Raw genomic sequence first — 19,506 nt, 5'->3', positions numbered from 1 at the left:
TGTCCAGTGTAACGTCTACCAGATTTTATCGGACCCTTTTTCAGTTGACAACTTGACTGTGATGAGGAAATCGGCAGCATCAATAGTGAACCCCAATGCATCAGACCCCTTCCCCATAAACAGTAAACCCCAATACAGCAGATCTTCCCCCCATAAATAGTGAACTCCAATACAGCAGAGCTTCCCCATAAATAGTGAACCCTAATGCAGTAGATCCCCTTCTTCCATCAACAGTGAACCCCAATGCAGCAGACCCCTCCCCATGAATAGTGCACTCCAATGCAGCAGACCCTCCCCGCCAGGATGGAAATGGTTCAGATCCTGTTGACAGGTCCGGGGGACGGGGGGCAGCTCCAGCCACTGAAGCCGGTCCAGGGAATGGACGGCGCCGGGCCGGGGGGGGGGGGGGGAGGGGAGGTGTAGTGGGGAGAAAGGAAGCGAATGAAAGTTTGTTAAACCCCAGCCCCCTCCCCAAACTGTGAATGGGCTCCACCCCAGGGGACGTCAGCGGTCACGTGAGCAATCAAAGTTTGAGCTCGGGCACCAAGTTGTGAAGTGGCTGCAAACTTTCTGTTGTGATTTTTTTTAAACAAAATAGAAACTTCTCCCTCCCACACACCTCAGTGGAAAGTTACCGCAGCTCGGAGTTTGCCTCATGTCCAGTTGAAAACTTGGTCGCTAATCGCTGGGTTTAGCGGAGTTTGTTACTTGTTAGTGATATTTGTTTTTTTTAGGGGGGTGGTTGGTGTTTGGGGGGGAAGTTTGCAGATGGATTCCAGTCAGCAGCAAGGCGCTCAGCCGCAGTCAGCGCTGCCTCGGGCCGGACACCAGATCGTTCATGTCCGGGGGGACTCGGAGACCGACCTGGAGGCCCTCTTCAACGCCGTCATGAACCCCAAGAACTCCAACGTGCCGCAGTCTGTCCCCATGCGGCTCCGCAAACTGCCCGACTCCTTCTTCAAGCAGCCCGAGCCCAAGAGCCACTCCCGCCAGGCCAGCACGGACGGGGCCAACGCGCAGCCCTCGCCGCCGCTGCAGGCGCAGCATGTGCGGGCTCACTCATCGCCGGCCTCGCTGCTCAGCGCCGCCGCCGCCGCTGCCGCCGCCTCGTCCGCTCCCTCCACCGGCTCGGCCGGAGCCAGTCAGGGAAGCGGGGCGTCTCTGGGCACAGCCCCGGCTCCCGGCTCCTCTTCTCACCTCCGGCAGTCTTCGTACGAATTTCCTGACGATGTGCCTTTGCCGCCAGGCTGGGAAATGGCCAAGACCTCATCGGGACAGAGATACTACTTAAAGTAAGTGATAGATGCTCGGAGGAGATGATTTGGGGGGAGTTTGCACTCTCCTGTACCCTCTCCCCATTTTTAGAAACCAGCCTGAACTCCTCACAGGGATGGTGCTGGGAGACTTTTTCTTACAATTTAATTTCATGAACAGGGCACTAGGTTACAACTTTGGGGTAGTCTCTAGATCTTAGTAAGTTCTGTGTGGCTAAAGCAGCATTTTCTAAGAATTCAGCCCCGAAGCATTTAGATGGGTGAGTCTTATATGAACTTGGGGGGGCGGGGGCGCAAATGTACAGACGGAAACAAACTGTGTGACAACTCCTATAAGGGGATGATGTACAGCACTGACTGTGACATGAACTGAGAACTTTATTAAACTGAAGCATCGCTGAGCCACCAGTGTAAGGAATGGGTTCGTTCTGAGTTTTAAGAGTCCTCTTTCGGGTATAACAAGCGAAGGCGGTGGAAAATTCCAAGGAGGACACGAGAAACTCCAGCAAACTTGTGCAGAGTTTGCAATGGGCAAAGTTCACGCAGGCGTTCTACAGCTCTGTATTTCATGGTGAACGGGGAGCGGGGGGAAGGGGGGTGGTCCTTCTAAACGACGGAAGCGATCTCAAAATAGCTCAAATGCTGGACGTTAGCCTTCAGCCCATTCACTGAATGGGACAAATTCAGACTTGAGCTGTCAATCCACTGGGCTGCTCAGATGCTTGATCTCAATATTCGGTTCTGTCCTGTTTCCAGACGATTGCATATCCAGGTTACTTGATGCAGAAGTCACTAATCAGCATGTATTTGGCAACACCCACTTTCGCCAACTGACCACTGGGGGGGGGGGAGGGGAAGTTTTTCTCAGTTTGATTGATCTCCGTTGAATTAATTCGTATCTCCCCTGATTTCGGCCCAACACATCCTGGCAATGTTATCAATTGGTGTTGCATTTTGAGTATTTCTAAAGTGGACAAAGGAGCCTCCTCTTTTCAGCGGCAGCGTTCTTTCCTCTGGACTTGTGCCGTTGCGGTTTGGAGCTAATGTGTTTAATAAAGGCAGGGCATTCTGAATTAGAGCCAGCATCTCCCCCCCACCCCCCGCTTCGAAGTTGTATAAATGGTTCCCCCGTTTGATGCGACTTCGAGGAACCTGAGATCGACAAGAGATTTTTTTTCTCTCTCTCCCCCACCCCCCGGGCCAGCCAGCGAGCCGTATCCATTTCAGAGTGTCCGATTACACCGGGAACAATAGCACTCTGTAGGAGCGGAGACTCCAAAACTCCACATGTCTGGCAGAAGTCATCTGCATGGGTCCAGCGTTTGTTCCCTCGCAGACAGCTCGAGTCAATTATTGAAACAACGGCATGCTGACAAGGATGTTTCTTTAAGCAGGAGAGTAACGTGGGAAGTGGGGATAAAACCTACTTGTAAAGTTTCTGCACACTCTACCCTTCCCACACCACAAGAGTAAAAGGCGGGGGTGGGGGTCGATGCCGAGCCACAGTCGCTGGGGAAGCTATTAGGCTTACTCCACTTATAAGCAGTGTAAAACATTTTCATTTCAGACGGGCATCCCCATTGACCTTTTCAGTTGTTGCTGTAACTTAGTGGCTGGTCTGGCATTTACATCGATTCGCCCTTCAGTCCCGAGACGTAGAAGTCGAGAAGTTTGCGGACATCCTTAGCCGCATGTTAATATTCCGTGTTTTTGAAAGTGCTGTGTTTCCTTCGAACTGTAATTTTGTTCATTTTAATAGCGATCAGATTGACTGCAACTCTCCTCGATCACATCTTTAATTGATTCAGATAAAATAGCATCTTAAAAAGAGACTGAGAAGGTTGTTTTAAACTGCCTAATCAAATCCATAAATCTGCTGTCCCGTTGATTATCATAATGTCAATAAGTCATCTTTCATTGACTAGATGGAGCAGTTTTCAGTTGTATTAATTTATATAAGATGGTAGTCACTTTCCCCAGTTTCTTATTTGCTGTAACGCCCTTTTGTATCGATATGATGAGCTCGCCCCTATTGGTGGTTCGGTCGGTGTTTTAGTTGTTGATACCGATACTATAAATGATCTTGCGGTGGTGTCCTGTGCTCTCTCCATTACACTGCTACTTTGAAAAAAATTAGCTTTCCCCCGTTGCCACCTCGCATTAAGTTGATCTTTCTCCGTACGCTTTGTCTGTATAGCGCACAAGAAACAATACTTTTCACTGTATATTAATACATGTGACAATAAAACAGCTCAAGAACCACCTCTTAGAAACAGATCGATTCCTCAAGAAAGTGAAACATGCAACTAATATCAAGCAGCCAAGAGCTTGTTTTGTATTACTAACATCTATGGTGATTCTGAAGATGGCTCTGCCCTAAGATGCATAATACCTTTGAAAGGTCTTGGCCCTCTCTGTCTCTGCTGATTCAATAATGGAACTGGAAGTTAATTTAACTTTAATCCTGATTTCTTCATGGAACCCACTTTCTCTGACATTTTCATCATGTGCCCACCTGCAACAGGGACTTTCCGGCAAACTTGAACTTTCAAGCCAACGTGAACATTGTTCAGTGCACCGTGCTGTGCGAATGTTAAGTAATTTTTTAGGGCTCTTGGGTTCTTTTCCATCGTTTTGGTGGCTGCAGCTGCCCCCGCCCGGCTTTTTCTGCTCCCAAATTGTTAATAACATCCTCTTCAGCTTAATGGTTCCTTGGATTTGTGGCAGGCTGGTGGTACCCAGCGACTGTATTGCGTCGTGGTTTCCTATAGCTCGTCACTTCCCTGTGTCTTGCTGAGTTTTGCTGGAAGAATTGCAGGTGAAGGAGCAGCCAAAGCATGGAGTCTGTAGTACAATCTTGAGGTCAGGTTGTGTGGCATCAGTTGCTTGTTTTGAATGCTGTCATTTGGAATGGCAGCATTCTCATCTTTGATGTAAATCCCTTTCAAAGCTGTGCAAGTGCAAACGCCAAATAAATCAATGGGAAATTTTAAAGAGTAACAACATGGAATCACCATCAAAGTGACTCAAATGTTTGTGATAAACTTTTTTTTTGTTCATTAGTATTTCCTAAACGTCAAAACATGGTAGCATTTGGCTTCTTGATTTCAAAAAAAAATTCTAGTGTTTACTACGTGTTAAAAATTTAAACGTTTATAACCCAACTCTCAGGATTTTCTTTAGCCTATGAGGGACTGCACATTGTACTGGCTCAAAAGATGAAGTGAGTTTGTGATGCGGTTTGTAGGAACTATGTGCGAGTTTTCAAATAAGGATTTCACATGTAATAATTAGCCCTTGTATGTGATGCTGTATATACAGAAACTTTGCAGCTGCAAGTGTGTTGTTTTGTCTGTATTGAAACCTCAGTTGTTGATTTGTCAATGCCAACAGAATCTTGTCTTAAGACACCAGTTTTAGTAAAGCATTGGTAAATACATAGTAAGCATATGTTTATACTGTAATATTTTCTGTCTGGACTATTTGCAACCTTGTCCTCAAAGTTATAGTTGGGGGCAGGACAAAGAAGTGTTGTTATTGCAAAAAGAGTTGCAGGAGCCTGTCATAGGATTAAGTAAGAGAGAAAAACTAGCTATTTCAGAGTAAATTTTTCTGTAGCCATCATAAATTTATCATTGTATCTTACAATTCTCCGAACTTGCACCACTGCAATGCAAGACAAGTCATCCAGCAATTTACAAGTCAAGTAAAATAAGTTTGTAAGTAAATGGCTTTAGTGGATGAATAATGTTGACTTAATAGTTGTACCATGTCTCAAAAGTTGAGAGTTGGGTGGGGAAGAGAGGAAGCAGTTGCCCACCCCAGTCTTCAAGAATCCCCATTTAGTGCATCGTTGGGAAAAATGTTAAAGTATATTTGCACTAAAACTTATAGTTGCTACAGAGTAAATTGCATGTCACACTGGTTAAATTGTAGTACAGACCTCGCAGCCGGAAATGGCCCAAGTCTGGAAGTATGCAAGATTTCCTGGAAGAGGTAGTCCAGCAATGCATGCATTTGAGAGCAGCTACATTCCATGATTGAATAAAAAGAACGAACAAGATTTAAAAAAGTGTTCAGTTGATTCATAGAATTTCCTGTGTCTCCTTATAGCCACCCTGGATTTTACATATTTAGATGGGGTCTACATTTTCCAGAGCATTTTGGACATGAGAATTGGATTTCCTGCTTAATTTTCATATAAATTGCACATTGGTAGAATTCAAAGTTTAGAACTTGCCAACTTAAAGAATCATTGTAATAGTCTTCAGTAGTAAAGAAATCTTAGCAGATGTGAGTCCATAAGTAATTAAGTGCCACATGCACAACACTATACATAGAAATATACATAGAAAATAGAAGCAGGAGTAAGCCATTTGGCCCTTCCAGCCTGCCCTGCCATTGGTTATGATCATATTCAATATCCTAATTCCACCTTCCCCCAATATCCCTTTAGCCCAAGAACTGTATCTAATTCCTTCTTGAAATCACACAATGTTTTGGCCTGATGGGAAAAGAGGAAGTTGTAGTTAACTAGGGTGTTGCTTGATATGAGGATATATAAATATGAAGATTCATTTTTTGTTAGAATGTTGATTTTTGAAAAGATAATACAGGGCAATTAGAAGCAGACTGCTCTCAGTAGTTTAGAGGCCTCATGTCAACAAGGAAAATAACTTGCATTCACGTAGTACCTTCTTATGAATGCAGGATACCCAAAGCCCTGATTTACCTTAGCAAGTGCAGCAGACACTTTGAATAGAACAAGTTCCTTCAAACAAGGATATGATAATGACCAGATAATCTGCTTTTACTGATGTTGGTTGAGAAATATTGGCTAGGACACTGACAAAACTCCCCTGCCCTTCTAAGTTGTGTACACAGTAAGAAGTCTCACAACACCAGGTTAAAGTCCAACAGGTTTATTTGGTAGTAAACAAAATAACCAAATAAACCTGTTGGACTTAAACCTGGTATTGTGAGACTTCTTACTGTGTTTACCCCAGTCCAACGCCAGCATCTCCACATCACTTCTAAGTTGTACCATGGGAAAGTTTATCTTCACCTCAGGAGGCAGACAGAACTTTGGTTTAATGGCACGTCCATAATGCAGTGGAGTGGAGTGTCAACCTAGATTATTCTGCTGGAGTCACTCAGATGAAACTTCAGTCCACAACTTTGTCTTGTTGGTAAGCATAATACCACAACTACAGTTGACCAGGTTAAATCAAGATTTGTAATAGGAGAAACTTCAGAGTTATGAGGATATGGAATTCGCCTCCTGAGTTAAACTTGAGGCAGAATTTGTCAGTTTTCATTGGGAGATTGAATAGGTGGAAAGAAAAGGTTTTGAAGAATATGGGAATAGGTGAATAAATGTGAATAGGAAAACTCAGCCACAACTCGAGAGGGTAAATGCAGGTATGGACTGGCTAAACAGAATGGCCTGTTTGTGTTTTAACTTTTTAAGTGCTTAAGTATGAACTTAAAAATGCAGCACTATTGGAGTTGGAAAAGACAGCAAAACAAACAAAGCTTTACGTGAAAATATTGGATAATGCCATTTTGTTTTCTAGGCACTTAATGCTGGGATTGTACTCTACGTTGAAAACACTAACTCCATTTTCCATCAAACATGATTTTTCATTGTAATATCAGTTGTAGTTTTTATAAGAAATAGATTGCCCTTATGTGGGAATTGCTGGCAAGGCTTTATTTATTACTCATTCGTACCTTTAAAAGTGTGGGTTTTTTTTCAACTGTTTTGTGTGCTTACTTTCTTCACATCACAGGTTAAGACTGGTTATTGTTGTGGACAAGTTTGCATGTTCATCAAAACTTCACACATGAAATTTAAATGTTTCCAGGATTGAGAGTTTTTAATGTTTTCATAGGCAGGCAGTATGAAACTATTAATGGCTTTGTATCTGGTCCCTGGCAACTATTGTTTTCACTGATTTATGGTATTAATATTGATGTAGTTTCTGAGCCACTGCAAATTTTAAAACTATGTCATTTCCACCATTTAAAATCAATTTTCGTACACTTGGTTAGCTTTCCTAATTTTCACTGACTGAAGAACGTCATGTGAATCGGCACTGAACTCAGTTAATTTATCTAGTTGTAAAACCATCTATATTCACAGATAAATTAGTGTTTAGAGTGAATTTAGTGAGCACTTTTTAAAAAGTTGACATAATGCCTTGTTTGTGAAGGATGCATTACAAAACGACTGCGGCATAGTGGATGGCATGCCTGCATCTGAGTAAGAAGATTCAGTTCAAGTTCCATTTGAGACAAAATCCAAATGAAAACTCCAGTGCACTACCAAGGTAATGCTGCACTGTTGGGTGAGCTTATTTCAAATGAGAGGTTGAACTGAGGCCTTGCCTACCCTGTCTGACCAATGTGAAGCATCCTGTGTCCACAGTTCTATGCATTAGGAGAGACAAAGAAGCATACAGTGCCTGACCATGTGGACAAATATGAACTGTTTTAAGAACAAGCATGTACACAAGTCATCCCTGAAGAATTTAGTTCAATTTTTGTGTTAACAAATATGATAGATGAAAAATAGTCCACAGATGATACCTATAGAGACATTCTGAAGGCCGTTACAAAAGACTGGCTCACACAATTGAGACTTGTGGAATTGGAATGCTAGAGTTATCTATTATGAAATAATGGATTTAAGACCGAGAATAATGAGTCTTGGTCATTGTTTTTCTGATTGGAGAACAATAAATGGTGGTGTTCAGTGCTAGGATCATTTTTGACACAGATGAAAGTTGTTTGTTTTTTGCTGTAACAATAGGAGGTGCACATGCCCAGTTGTAGTGTTTGCTTGAATATTTTGTCGGGAGCAATGAAACAAGTTGGCTTGACACAGACTAACAAAGTTCAAGTTAACCATTTTTACGTCTGTGTACTCTTTAACTGGTTGCAAGTTCTTGCATCCAGTCCACCTTTCATTTAATAACGATAACACATGCTTCTGGCTCAGTAAATGAAAAGATACATAATCAGGAAATCTCAATAGATGAGATTCTGAGCATCTAATATGGAGAATGATTGGAATAAGTTTAAGGACCTTTTTTGGTATCAATTTAGAAAAGTCATTTTTGATTAAAATATTTAAGGAAAAAAATCATTATCCATTGTGGGATTTGATGATAGTTAATTCCAGGACTATCAAATTAGTTATCAATTGACCTGCATAGGCTGTCAAAAGCTCTCAGCATGTAGCTTTAATACATTATATATAGCCTAAGGAGGGCTTTAAGCTCCATTTTAATATTTATCCAGATCAATTATTGGGACCTACAACAAGAATGGACAAATTAGTTGTGTTGATTCTGCCCATTGCAGCATAACCATGAATATTTTAAACAAGATCCAAACTCCTGCTGCTCATCAGGTAGGCTTAGCAGCAGATGCACATGTGCCAGCAGTCACATTGTGGGCCAGGAGTACGTGCACAACTATTCCTGATGCCATTCCAGTCAGCAGCAGGAATTAGTGATATATTAATGACTTGAATATTAGAGCTAAGTGACATTCTAAGAATTTAGCAGATAGTGAAGATGATACCAATTGCAAAAGGATGTAGGCTAGCAAAATGGACAGACAAGTGGCAGGTGGAATTCAAGACAGACAAGGTGACCATTTTGGAAGAAAAGGATAAACTCTATCAACTAAATGGTGCAGTTCTAAATGTGTGGACAATGTGTATGGTTCCTTGAAGGTGGCAGGACATATTGATTGAAAGAGCAGTGAGCATAACAAATGGAAACTTGGGCTTCATATTGGAAACACGGAGTACGAAGGCAAAGAGGTTATGCTAAAAAATTCAAAAGCTCTGGTTAGGCCAGAGTATTGAGGTAGAATAGTTCCTGTCATCACACTGTAGGAAGGGTGTGAGAAAGTACTGATGTGATTTGTTAGAGTAGTTCCAGAAATGAGAGATTTTTAACTAAATGGTTAGGTTGGAGAAGCTAGAGCTCTTTGTCTCCTTGGATTGAAGGGCAGTTTGATAGAGATATATAAGATGAATACAGGTTTAGCTAAAGTAGAAAATTTCCTACGGTGCAAAACAGAACAATACAGCACAGGAACAGGCCTTCGGCCCTCCAAGCCTGCGCCGCTCATGCGCCCAATTAGATCATTTGTTTGTATCCCTCTATTCCCAGTCTGTTCGTATGACTATCTAGATAAGTCTTAAATGATCCCAGCATGTCCGCCTCAACCACCTTGCTTGGCAGTGCATTCCAGGCCCCCACCACCCTCTCTGTAAAATACGTCCCTCTGACCTCTGTGTTGAACCTTGCCCCCATCACCTTGAACTTGTGACCCCTTGTGTTCGTCACCTCCGACCTGGTAAAAAGCTTCCCACTGTTCACCTTATTTATGCCCTTCATAATTTTATACACCTCTATTAGGTTGCCCCTCATCCTCCGTCTTTCCAGGGAGAACAACCCCAGTTTACCCAATCTCTCCTCCTAGCTAAGACCCTCCATACCAGGCAACGTCCTGGTAAACTTTTTCTATACGCTCTCCAAAGCCTCCACGTCCTTCTGGTAGTGTGACAACCAGAACTGGACACAGTATTCCAAATGTGGCCTAACCAACGTTCTATATACTGCAACATCACATGCCAACTTTTATACTCTATGCCCCGTCCAGTAAAGGCAAGCATGCCACATGCCTTCTTCACCACTCTCTCCACCTGTGTTGCCACTTTTAAGGATCTGTGGACTTGCACACCCAGGTCCCTCTCTGTGTCTATACTCCTGATGGTTCTGCCATTTATTGTATAGTTCCCCCCTACATTAGATCTACCTAAATGCATCACTTCGCATTTATCTGGATTAAATTGCATCTGCCATTTCTTTGCCCAATTTTCCAGCCTATCTATATCCTGCTGTATTCTCTGACAATGTTCATCACTATCCGCAACTCCAGCAATCTTTGTGTTGTCCGCAGACTTACTGATCACACTAGCTACGTCTTCTTCCAAATCGTTTATATATGTCACAAAGAGCAGAGGTCCCAGTACAGAGCCCTGCGGAACACCGCTAGTCACAGACCTCAACTGGAAAAAGACCCCTCCACTGCAACCTCCTGTCTTCTATTGCCAAGCTTGTTCTCCACCCATCTAGCTAGCTCACCTTTTATCTTGAGATTTAACCTTTTGCACCAGCCTGCCATGAGGGACCTTGTCAAACTCTTTACTAAAATCCATATAGACTATGTCCACGGCCCTTTCCTCGTCAATCGTTTTTGTCACCTCCTCAAAAAACTCAACCAAATTTGTGAGGCATGACCTCCCTCGTACAAAACCATGCTGTCTATCGCTAATGAGATTATTCCGTTTTAAATGTGCATATATCCTATCTCAAAGAATCTTTTCCAACAACTTCCCTACCATGGACGTCAACTAGGTTCACAGATTGTGGGTTTGAGCAGAGGAAATGTGGTAAGGAAATTTTATGCAGCAAGTGATAATGACATGGAATTTGCTGCCTATGCAAGTAGTGGAGGTAGAGGTGAATGATTTTGAAAGGAAATTGGATCATAGAATCCCTACAGTGCAGGAGGAGGCCATTCGGCTCATTGAGTCTGCACTGACACCAATCCCATCCAGGTCCTATCCCCGCTTAACTACCCTGCTAATCCCTCTAACTAAGGGATAATTTAGCATGTCCAACCAACCTAACCTGCACATCTTTGGACTGTGGGATGAAACCAGAGCACCCGGAGGAAACCCATGCAGACACGGGGAGAATGTGCAAACGCCACACAGGCAATTGGATGGGCATTTGAGGGGAATAAACTTTTAGGATGATGGGATTGGAGCAGTTTTCTCTATTGACAGCCTTCAGCATCCTCTGATGCAACCACCAGTGTCCTACTGACTTGTACGCAAAATTAAATGTAGCCTGCACTCTTTACATTCGTCTAAGTCATTTGTAAATGAGGTGAAAAGGCCCTAGTTAAAATCCTTTGGATGCCGGTATTCACTACCTGTTTGTTTGAGAGCATATTCATTATCCCTACCCCTAATCAATTAAGTAGTTGTCCCAGAGCTTTTACAGCCGTATGTACAGTATTGTTTTGAAGAATAGTTCAGTTAGTTGGCACAATGAATAGAACAGATGGAAGTAGAAACATACAAGGGAACATAGTTCACCAAATGGATAGGACGGATTCAGTGTGGGAAAGTGGAGGAGATCTGCCTTCGTAGGATGAGCAACTTGGGCTTGCGAGTGAGCAGAGATATTTTGGGGATCAAAGTACAAAATTCATTAGAAGGTAGTGGAAAGTTACAAAAATAATTTTAAAAAGCTGACGGAGTGTTAGCCTTTATGTCAGGTGGGCTGGGATAGAAGAGGTGGAAGTTATGCTGAAGTAGTGCAGAGCTTTTGTTTATTCCAGATTTGATTCCTCTATTCCGTTTCAAGGAGTCATAGCCTTATTTTAGCTAAGAATGTGATGCAATTAATGCTAACAAGGTTCAATCTCCATGCAAAGGTTCTTGGGACCTACCTCCTTGCTTTGTTGCAGTGATGTCATTTTATAAGCCTCGTGCCAGCCATCAGTTGAAGCTGTCAAGCTACTGAGACATATTGGATCCTCCTTACCTCCGGGGGTCACGAAAAACAGCGAAGAATGTATCAGCTATAGCACACCATCTTCCACTATAATCAATTCCTTAATGTAAGTTTAGCTGTGAAAAACGTGACCATTGAAATCATTTAGTGTAGACATACTTGAACAATGAGGAATCTACCATGATGATTCCATTCTGGAATCTACATTTCAGTAAGTGCATATTAGCCTAGAGAGAGTCTAGTAGAGATTTAATGGAAGAGTACTCGGGCTAAAAGGGTTAAATTGCATAGTCTAAGCTTGTATTTCCTTGACTATTGAAGATTTGCAGTAGTGCTTAAGATGATTAAGGAAAAGGATTTGATGGGATAGAATGAAATTCTCTGGGAGAGCCCAGAACAAGGGGGCATAACCTAGCTAGCCTGTGAAGAGGTGATAGCATTTCTGATAGAATAATACAAATCTGGAACTCTCTTAGACCCCCCCACCATGCATATGTATGCAAGCCACACACAGTTCAATTAAATGACTTGAAAATTTCAAAACTGTGATAGATTTTAGTCGGGCAAAAATGGTTTCATTATACTGAACAACATGGATAAATGGAGTTAAGATACAGCTCCTACTTTTGTTCAAAGAGGACCAGAATTTTCTCTGTCCTGATTGATATTTATCCCTCTACCAACAGAACTTTAAAACTGATTTCCTGGTCGTTAATTCCATTACTTTATGTGGGACCATGCTTTGTGCAAATTCACTGCTTTGATTCCCAAATTAAGTACCTCATTTGGTTATAAAATGCTTTGGATCCTGAAGTCTTGAAAGGTCCTTTAAGTGCAAGTCCTTGTTTCCTTAAAACACGTTCTGGATTTTTTATTGCATTAGGCCACTGTATTTGCGACAGGAGAAGAATATTGTCTAAGAAAAAGCTATCATTGTTCATGGTCTGTCACTTCCCTCTGCTTTATGCTTTCAAGAATAGGGATAATAAAATGCCATAAAGATTGTTTCTTCTTGAAGCAGAATTAACATAATGCTTAAATGAAATGATATCACAAAACTACAGAAGGCATAATTGGAGAAACAAGACATGAGGCAAAGTGTATGTGAACTGCTTCAATAAGTAGTCTAGGTAGATGGAAGAGGAAGTATGAAAATGAAGAAGTCAGGCCAGTGGTTCAGAACCATTAGAAATGTCACTGAGCATGCAGACCCACAGGGTTCTAAGAGAATGGCCAATCCAGTAGAGCATAGTTGTAGTTGAAGACATTGTATTTTTTACTTGAAGAGCAAATAAATGTCCATAACAGAGGAAGTATAGAGCTAGTTGGAGAAAGTAAGAGAGTGGATTTAATTTAAGGTTGCTCTGGTAAAATGTTGGCACAGATACATGGATCAGAGTATTTTTGTGGGAAGGGGAAGCCATATTTATTGCCTACACTTGGTTCTGGGAAGGACAAATGGGCAATTTTGAACCACTACAGCCTTCATGATGAGTGTTTTGACCTAGTGCAGATTCAGGCATGATGATTCATGTCTGAGTCAATGTTGTGTGACTTGGAAGGTGATGTTCCTACAACATTTTTGTTCTTCTTCTTCTAACTGGTAGAAAATATGGGTGTGGGAGAATGCTCCTTTTGTCCTTTAAATCTCTATATAGTTCATTGTGAATGAGTTTCAAAAGGAAATAAAATCACCCCCTATGCTAATGTCATTTGTTATAGTAGCAATGGAGAGTGCTACAATTTGGAATGTTTATATGCTGTTCTGTGGTGGTGTTTACTGTCCCATTTATTTTGTTTTTCCTGGCCCAAACAAATGTGTAACTTTCTAAAAGCTGCATATGGAATTTTTTTAGGGCAATCTTGCAATAATGCAGTCTACATACAGAATTGAGTTGCCCAAACTGTTGGATGATATTTGGGACATATTTTTCCCCATCCTTATTCCTACTCTGCCATTTTTTTCCCATTCAGTACTTGACATTGATTTCAAATAATATTATGTGTGATAGGGTGAGGCAGTCAGTTCCTTTTTTTAAGAAAAAAGCTGACCGCTACTTGCAAAGGCACTGATAGCTGTCATTTTATGACTGTTAGTAAAATAGAAAATACCTGCCTTTACATGGTGCCTTAACAGAGGCATTGGAAACATTCCAAATTAATTCATTTGTACTTTACTTTACAAGAACCCAACAGCTAATTTATTCTTAAAAATGTCCCACACACAGCAGTTAGGTTATTCTGAATGATGGTGTTGAGGGAAGAATGTTAGTGAAGATTTCCTGAACCTGTATAGTTGAATCAGTTCTTTGTCACAGTAATTGTTGAAACAGATAGGTGAGGCCTGGACCTAATGTCTCATCTCTATATCCCTGACAATAAAGCATTTTCAAACTCTACTCTAGAGTAGCTTCCAGTTTATGGCTTGGATTTTACATTAGGTATAATTTGAGTTGATTGATGCTCACCATTTTTATGAAGTAAATCTGATAATGTCCAAATGTGCAGCTGAACATGGAAATTGTCTGTTGTAAGGTTGTTTTGTGTCTCACTAAGAGGCTTGTGTGGTTGAAAATAACCTAGTTACTGTTAACACACAACAATATATCCCAGGTATAGTCTTAGCTAGGTACAATTTTCATGCCAACTTCTCTTGAACTCTCTTGAGACGCAGTCTAACGTCATGTAATGCTCTACATCATGGACTGTTCTCCAGTCCCACATTAATCTTTGCTCTGCTCAACACCTTCAGACTGTGTAGAGGCCAAGAGATGCCAGCGTGAAGACAATATCTAGTTAGCAATACATATAAGAAATGTATATATTTGGTGTTAACCATAAACATTTTATGTTCAACCATACAAACCCCCCAGTCTCTTTAGTGAGACACAAGAACTTTACAACCTGGTAGCAGCTAATGAACAAACCTATAACCTCAAACTAGAGAAGGAGCCCACAATTTCAAGGCATGAAAAGCTATTTTTTCAAATAATTACGGCACAATCTTTTATTTGCTTTCCCCTCCTGCTCTCCCAGCTCCCTTCTCTCTCATCGCCCAGGCCACGCTGCCACCTACCCATTGTCCTATTGATGCTTTATTGGAGTTCTATAACTTTTTAAGGGTACACTTCCCAAAACGCGTTTAAAAATACTGATCAAAGACTTTTAATACTTCAATTGTGGTTACGAATTCATCTATGTCTTTTTTTTTGAATACTTCTTTGGCAAATACCGCAAGTATAAAAGTGAATTTAACTTGTGCTCCTTCGGATTTCTGACTTAATTTTTAGATTGCAGATGTGTATCAGGATTTTCTTCTCCATGATGCTGAATCGGCATCTGGTTTGACCCTTGCACGAGCTCCAGTTGATCTGGTAGTTTTAACTTACTTTTCATGGCTGTTTTTCGTAATGGGAGTACAGCTTAATTTTTTTCCAAGATGGGACCATAGTAACTCTGGTTTGAGCAAGCTTCAAACAAATCATTCAGATCAATTACTTACTCTTGTAAGCTGGGGAAATCAATTTGAAGATGGTTCTTACCCTGTCTTCTGTTTTAAAAATAGTTTATTTCACTTATTCAAACTTGGCCACCATGTGGCTATAGCCTTAATGCAACTGTGTTGTTTATGCTCTGCCTGATTCATGTCCTGATTTATTTTTAAAAGGTTAATTCAGCCTTTGGGAATATTTTGCTGTCTTGTTGTGATTTGGTTAGGTCCTTTGCCTCTTGTGTTCAATTAGGTTTGGCAGTGAATATCCACCTGTTATGGAGGAATCCTTCAGTCTCCATGTCTGCAATGGAGCTGTTCGGTTGAATTCAAATCCGGTGCATTTCCTTCAGATCAGCTTGAGTTTCTTTAGCTTTCCACCCTCAATTTTGAGCTCCTCCTCCAGTCTGAGGTTATAGAACATAGAACGCTACAGCACAAACAGGCCCTTTGGCCCACAAGTTGCACTGATCACATCTATACCTACTAAGCCGTAGACCTATCTATAAACCCCCAATCCCGTTAGATCCCATATACTCACCCAGAAGTCTTTTAAAAGATCCCAGCGAGTTCGCCTCTACCACCACCGATGGCAGCCGATTCCATTCACTCACCACCCTCTGAGTGAAAAACTTACCCCTAACATCTCCTCTGTACTTGCTTCCCTGCACCTTAAATCTGTGTCCTCTCGTAGCGACCATTTCAGCCCTGGGAAATAGCTTCTGAGAATCCAACCTATCTATTCCTCTCAACATCTTATAAATCTCTATCAGGTGGCCTCTCAACCTTCGTCTCTCCACGGAGAAGAGTCTCAGCTCCCTCAACCTGTCTTCATAAGGCATGCCTCCCAATCCAGGCAACACCCTTGTAAATCTCCTCTGCACCCTCTCAATAGCTTCCACGTCCTTCCTATAGTGAGGCGACCAGAACTGCACACTGTACTCCAAGTGGGGTCTGACAAGGGTCTTATAAAGCTGCAGCATTACCTCCCGACTCCTAAACTCAATCCCTCGATTAATGAAGGCCAGTACACCATACGCCTTCTTGACCACATCCTCCACCTGCGAGGCTGATTTAAGAGTCCTATGGACTCGGACCCCAAGATCCCTCTGCTCTTCAACCCAGCTAAGACTCCTACCCTTGATATTGTATTCCTTCATCCCATTGGTCCTGCCAAAATGGACCACTACACATTTATCTGCGTTGAAGTCCATCTGCCACTTCTTTGCCCAGTCTTGCATCCTATCTATGTCCCGTTGCAACTTCTGACATCCCTCCTGACCATCCACAACACCACCAACCTTCGTATCGTCGGCGAACTTACTAACCCATCCCTCCACTTCCTCATCCAGGTCATTTATGAAAATGACAAACAGCAAGGGTCCTAGAATAGATCCCTGCATGGAGGTGACTGACCTCCATGCAGAAAAAGACCCATCCACAACCACTCTCTGCCTTCTGCAGGCAAGCCAGTTCTGGATCCACAAGGCCAAAGCCCCCTGGATCCCATGCCCTCTCACCTTCTCAAGATGTCTTGCATGGGGGACCTTATCAAACGCCTTGCTGAAGTCCATGTAAACCACGTCTACCGCTCTTCCTTCGTCAATGTGCTCCGTCACATTCTCAAAGAACTCAACTAGGCTCGTAAGGCACGATCTGCCCTTGACAAAACCATGTTGACTATTTCTGATCATTCAAAACTTCTTCAAATGCTCATACATCTTGTCCCTCAGAAGCCTCCCCACCAGCTTACCAACCACTGAGGTCAGACTCACCGGTTGGTAATTTCCCGGGCTATCCCTGTTCCCTTTCTTGAAAATAGGAACCACGTCCACAATCCTCCAGAACCTCTCCTGTCTCCATCAACGACGCAAAGATCATCGCCAGGGGCTCTGCAATCACTTCCCTCACCTCCCACAGTAACCTGGGGTACATCCCATCCAGTCCTGGCGACTTGTCTATCTTGATAGTTTAAAAGTTCTAACACATCTTCCTTAACATCCACGTACTCAATCTTTTTAGACTGCCACAAACCTGTAGTACAACCTCCCAGATCATTTTCCACCGTGAATACCGAGGCAAAGTACTCATTAAGCACCTCTGCCATTTCTTCCGGTTCCACACAGACTTTTCCCCTTTCACCTTTTATAGGTCCTATCCCTTCTGTTCTCATCCTTTCACTTTTCACGTATTTGTAGAAGGCCTTGGGATTCTCCTTAATCTTACCTACCAAAGCCTTCTCATGACCCCTTCTGGCTCTCCTAATTTCCTTTTTAAGCTCCTTTCTACAAGCCTTATATTCCTCTAGATCCTTACCATCTCCTAGCTCTCTGAACCTTTTATACACCTTTCTTTTCTTCCTGACTAGGTTCACCACAACCTTCGTGCACCACGTTTCCCGCACCCCATCAAAACCTCCTTGTCTCATCGGGACGTTATCGTGCAGAGCTCCAGTCAAACATTCCAAATATCCACCACCTTCCTTCTGTACTTTTCCCCAAGAACGCCTCCTTCCAGTTTATTTGTCCAATTAGCTGCCTGATGTCTTCATATTTCCTATCTCTTTCCAATGCTATCGTAAAGGAGATAGAATTATGATCTCCATCCCCAAGATGCTCTCCTACCGAGAGATCCGACACCTGTCCTGGTTCATTAGCCAGCACCAGGTCAAGTACAGCCTCTCTCGTAGGCTTATCCACGTACTGTGTCAGGAAACCCTCCTGAACACATCTAACAATCTCCTCTCCATCCAAACCCCTTACCCTTGGGATATTCCAGTCGATGTTTGGGAAATTAAAGTCTCCCATCACGACAACTCTGTTATTTCTACATCTCTCTCGGATCTGTTTCCCTATCTGCACCTCAACTTCCCTGTCACTATTGGGCGGCCTATAGAAAACACCCAGCAAAGTTATCGACCCTTTGCTGTTCCTAACTTCCACCCATAGAGACTCTGTAGACAGTCCCTCCATGGCATCCTTCTTCTTTGCAGCCATGACACTATCCCTGATCAACAGTGCCACTCCACCACCTCTTTTGCCCCCAACTCTGAAGCATCTGAATCCTGGCACCTGAAGTACCCAGTCCTGTCCCTGAGATATCCAAGTCTCTGTAATGGCCACCACATCACATTCCCAAGCAGCAATCCACGCCCTAAGCTCATCTACCTTATTTACTACACTCCTGGCGTTAAAATAGACACACCTCAGCCCCTCAGTCTGGACATTTCTCTTCTCCACCACCCGTCTAACCTACCTCTCATACTGTCTACAGTCCTTCCCTACCTGGGAGCTAACCTCCTCGGTCTCAGTCTACTCATTTCTGTTCCCTCCCCCCAACCTTTCTAGTTTAAAGTCCCCCCCAGTAGCCCTAGTTATGGATTTGTTCGTTAGCTGCTGCCAGGTTGTAAGATTCTTTTGGGTCTTACTAAAGAGACTGGGGGATTGTATGGTTAAACATAAACTGTTTTTGGTTAACACCCAACTATAAACATTTCTTATATGTATCGCTAACTAGACACTGCCTTCATGCTGGCATATCTTTGGACTCTCCCTGCACAGTCTGCTGTCATGTAACACTCTATCACAATGTGGGCCGTACTGTTCTCCAGTACCACATTATTTGTGAAAAGATTGATGCTAAAATGTGCAATTTGTACTCTTTCTCCGCAAGCTTTGCTATGCTGACTCCTCACAGATTCTGCTTTCAAACATATAGCCAGTGAGAAGATTTTATATTTGTTCATTAACCAAACTAGAAAAGATGAGTGATCGCTTACAAGTGTCTTATTCTTTAAGATTTGAATTTTATTGGTGATTTTTACTTTTTCTACTTTGTATCTCAACCTGCCAATTTTTTTCCTCTGTTATGTAGGATTTTGCATTGAATTAATAGTCCACAATCTGTTGAGCTGCAATGGTGGGGTGCGATTATGTACAAACAAGGAGCAGGGATAGGTCAAGATTCACCCTGCGTTTTAATTTAATCAATCTGGGCATTGATAAAGCTGGTATTTATTGCCTGTCCTTACTTGCCTAAACCAACAGAGCTTGCAAGGCTACTTCAGTGGACAATTAACAACTAATTTTTTTTTCTGACCAATTTTGGTCATTTTTGCTGGCAGATTTCTTCA

At 42.4% G+C, this 19,506-nt stretch overlaps 1 protein-coding gene across 2 annotated transcripts in view; it reads left to right on the top strand.

Annotated features, from left to right (window-relative positions):
* Nucleotides 1-499: 499 nt before the first annotated feature.
* Nucleotides 500-19,506, top strand: part of yap1 (Yes1 associated transcriptional regulator) — a 122,612-nt gene continuing 103,605 nt past the window's right edge. For both annotated transcript variants that reach the window (XM_080196937.1, XM_080196936.1), the window contains exon 1: nucleotides 500-1,292. In XM_080196937.1, the coding sequence (XP_080053063.1) occupies nucleotides 769-1,292 (524 nt within the window). In that variant the 5' untranslated portion in view covers nucleotides 500-768. The remainder of the gene's footprint in view (nucleotides 1,293-19,506) is intronic.

This window comes from Carcharhinus amblyrhynchos, chromosome 10, assembly GCF_965287045.1.
Source record: "Carcharhinus amblyrhynchos chromosome 10, sCarAmb.v2.hapA, whole genome shotgun sequence".
NCBI classification, from domain to species: domain Eukaryota; kingdom Metazoa; phylum Chordata; class Chondrichthyes; order Carcharhiniformes; family Carcharhinidae; genus Carcharhinus; species Carcharhinus amblyrhynchos.
Note: the sequence above shows the minus strand (reverse complement) of the source record. Positions and strands in the feature narration are given on the sequence as shown.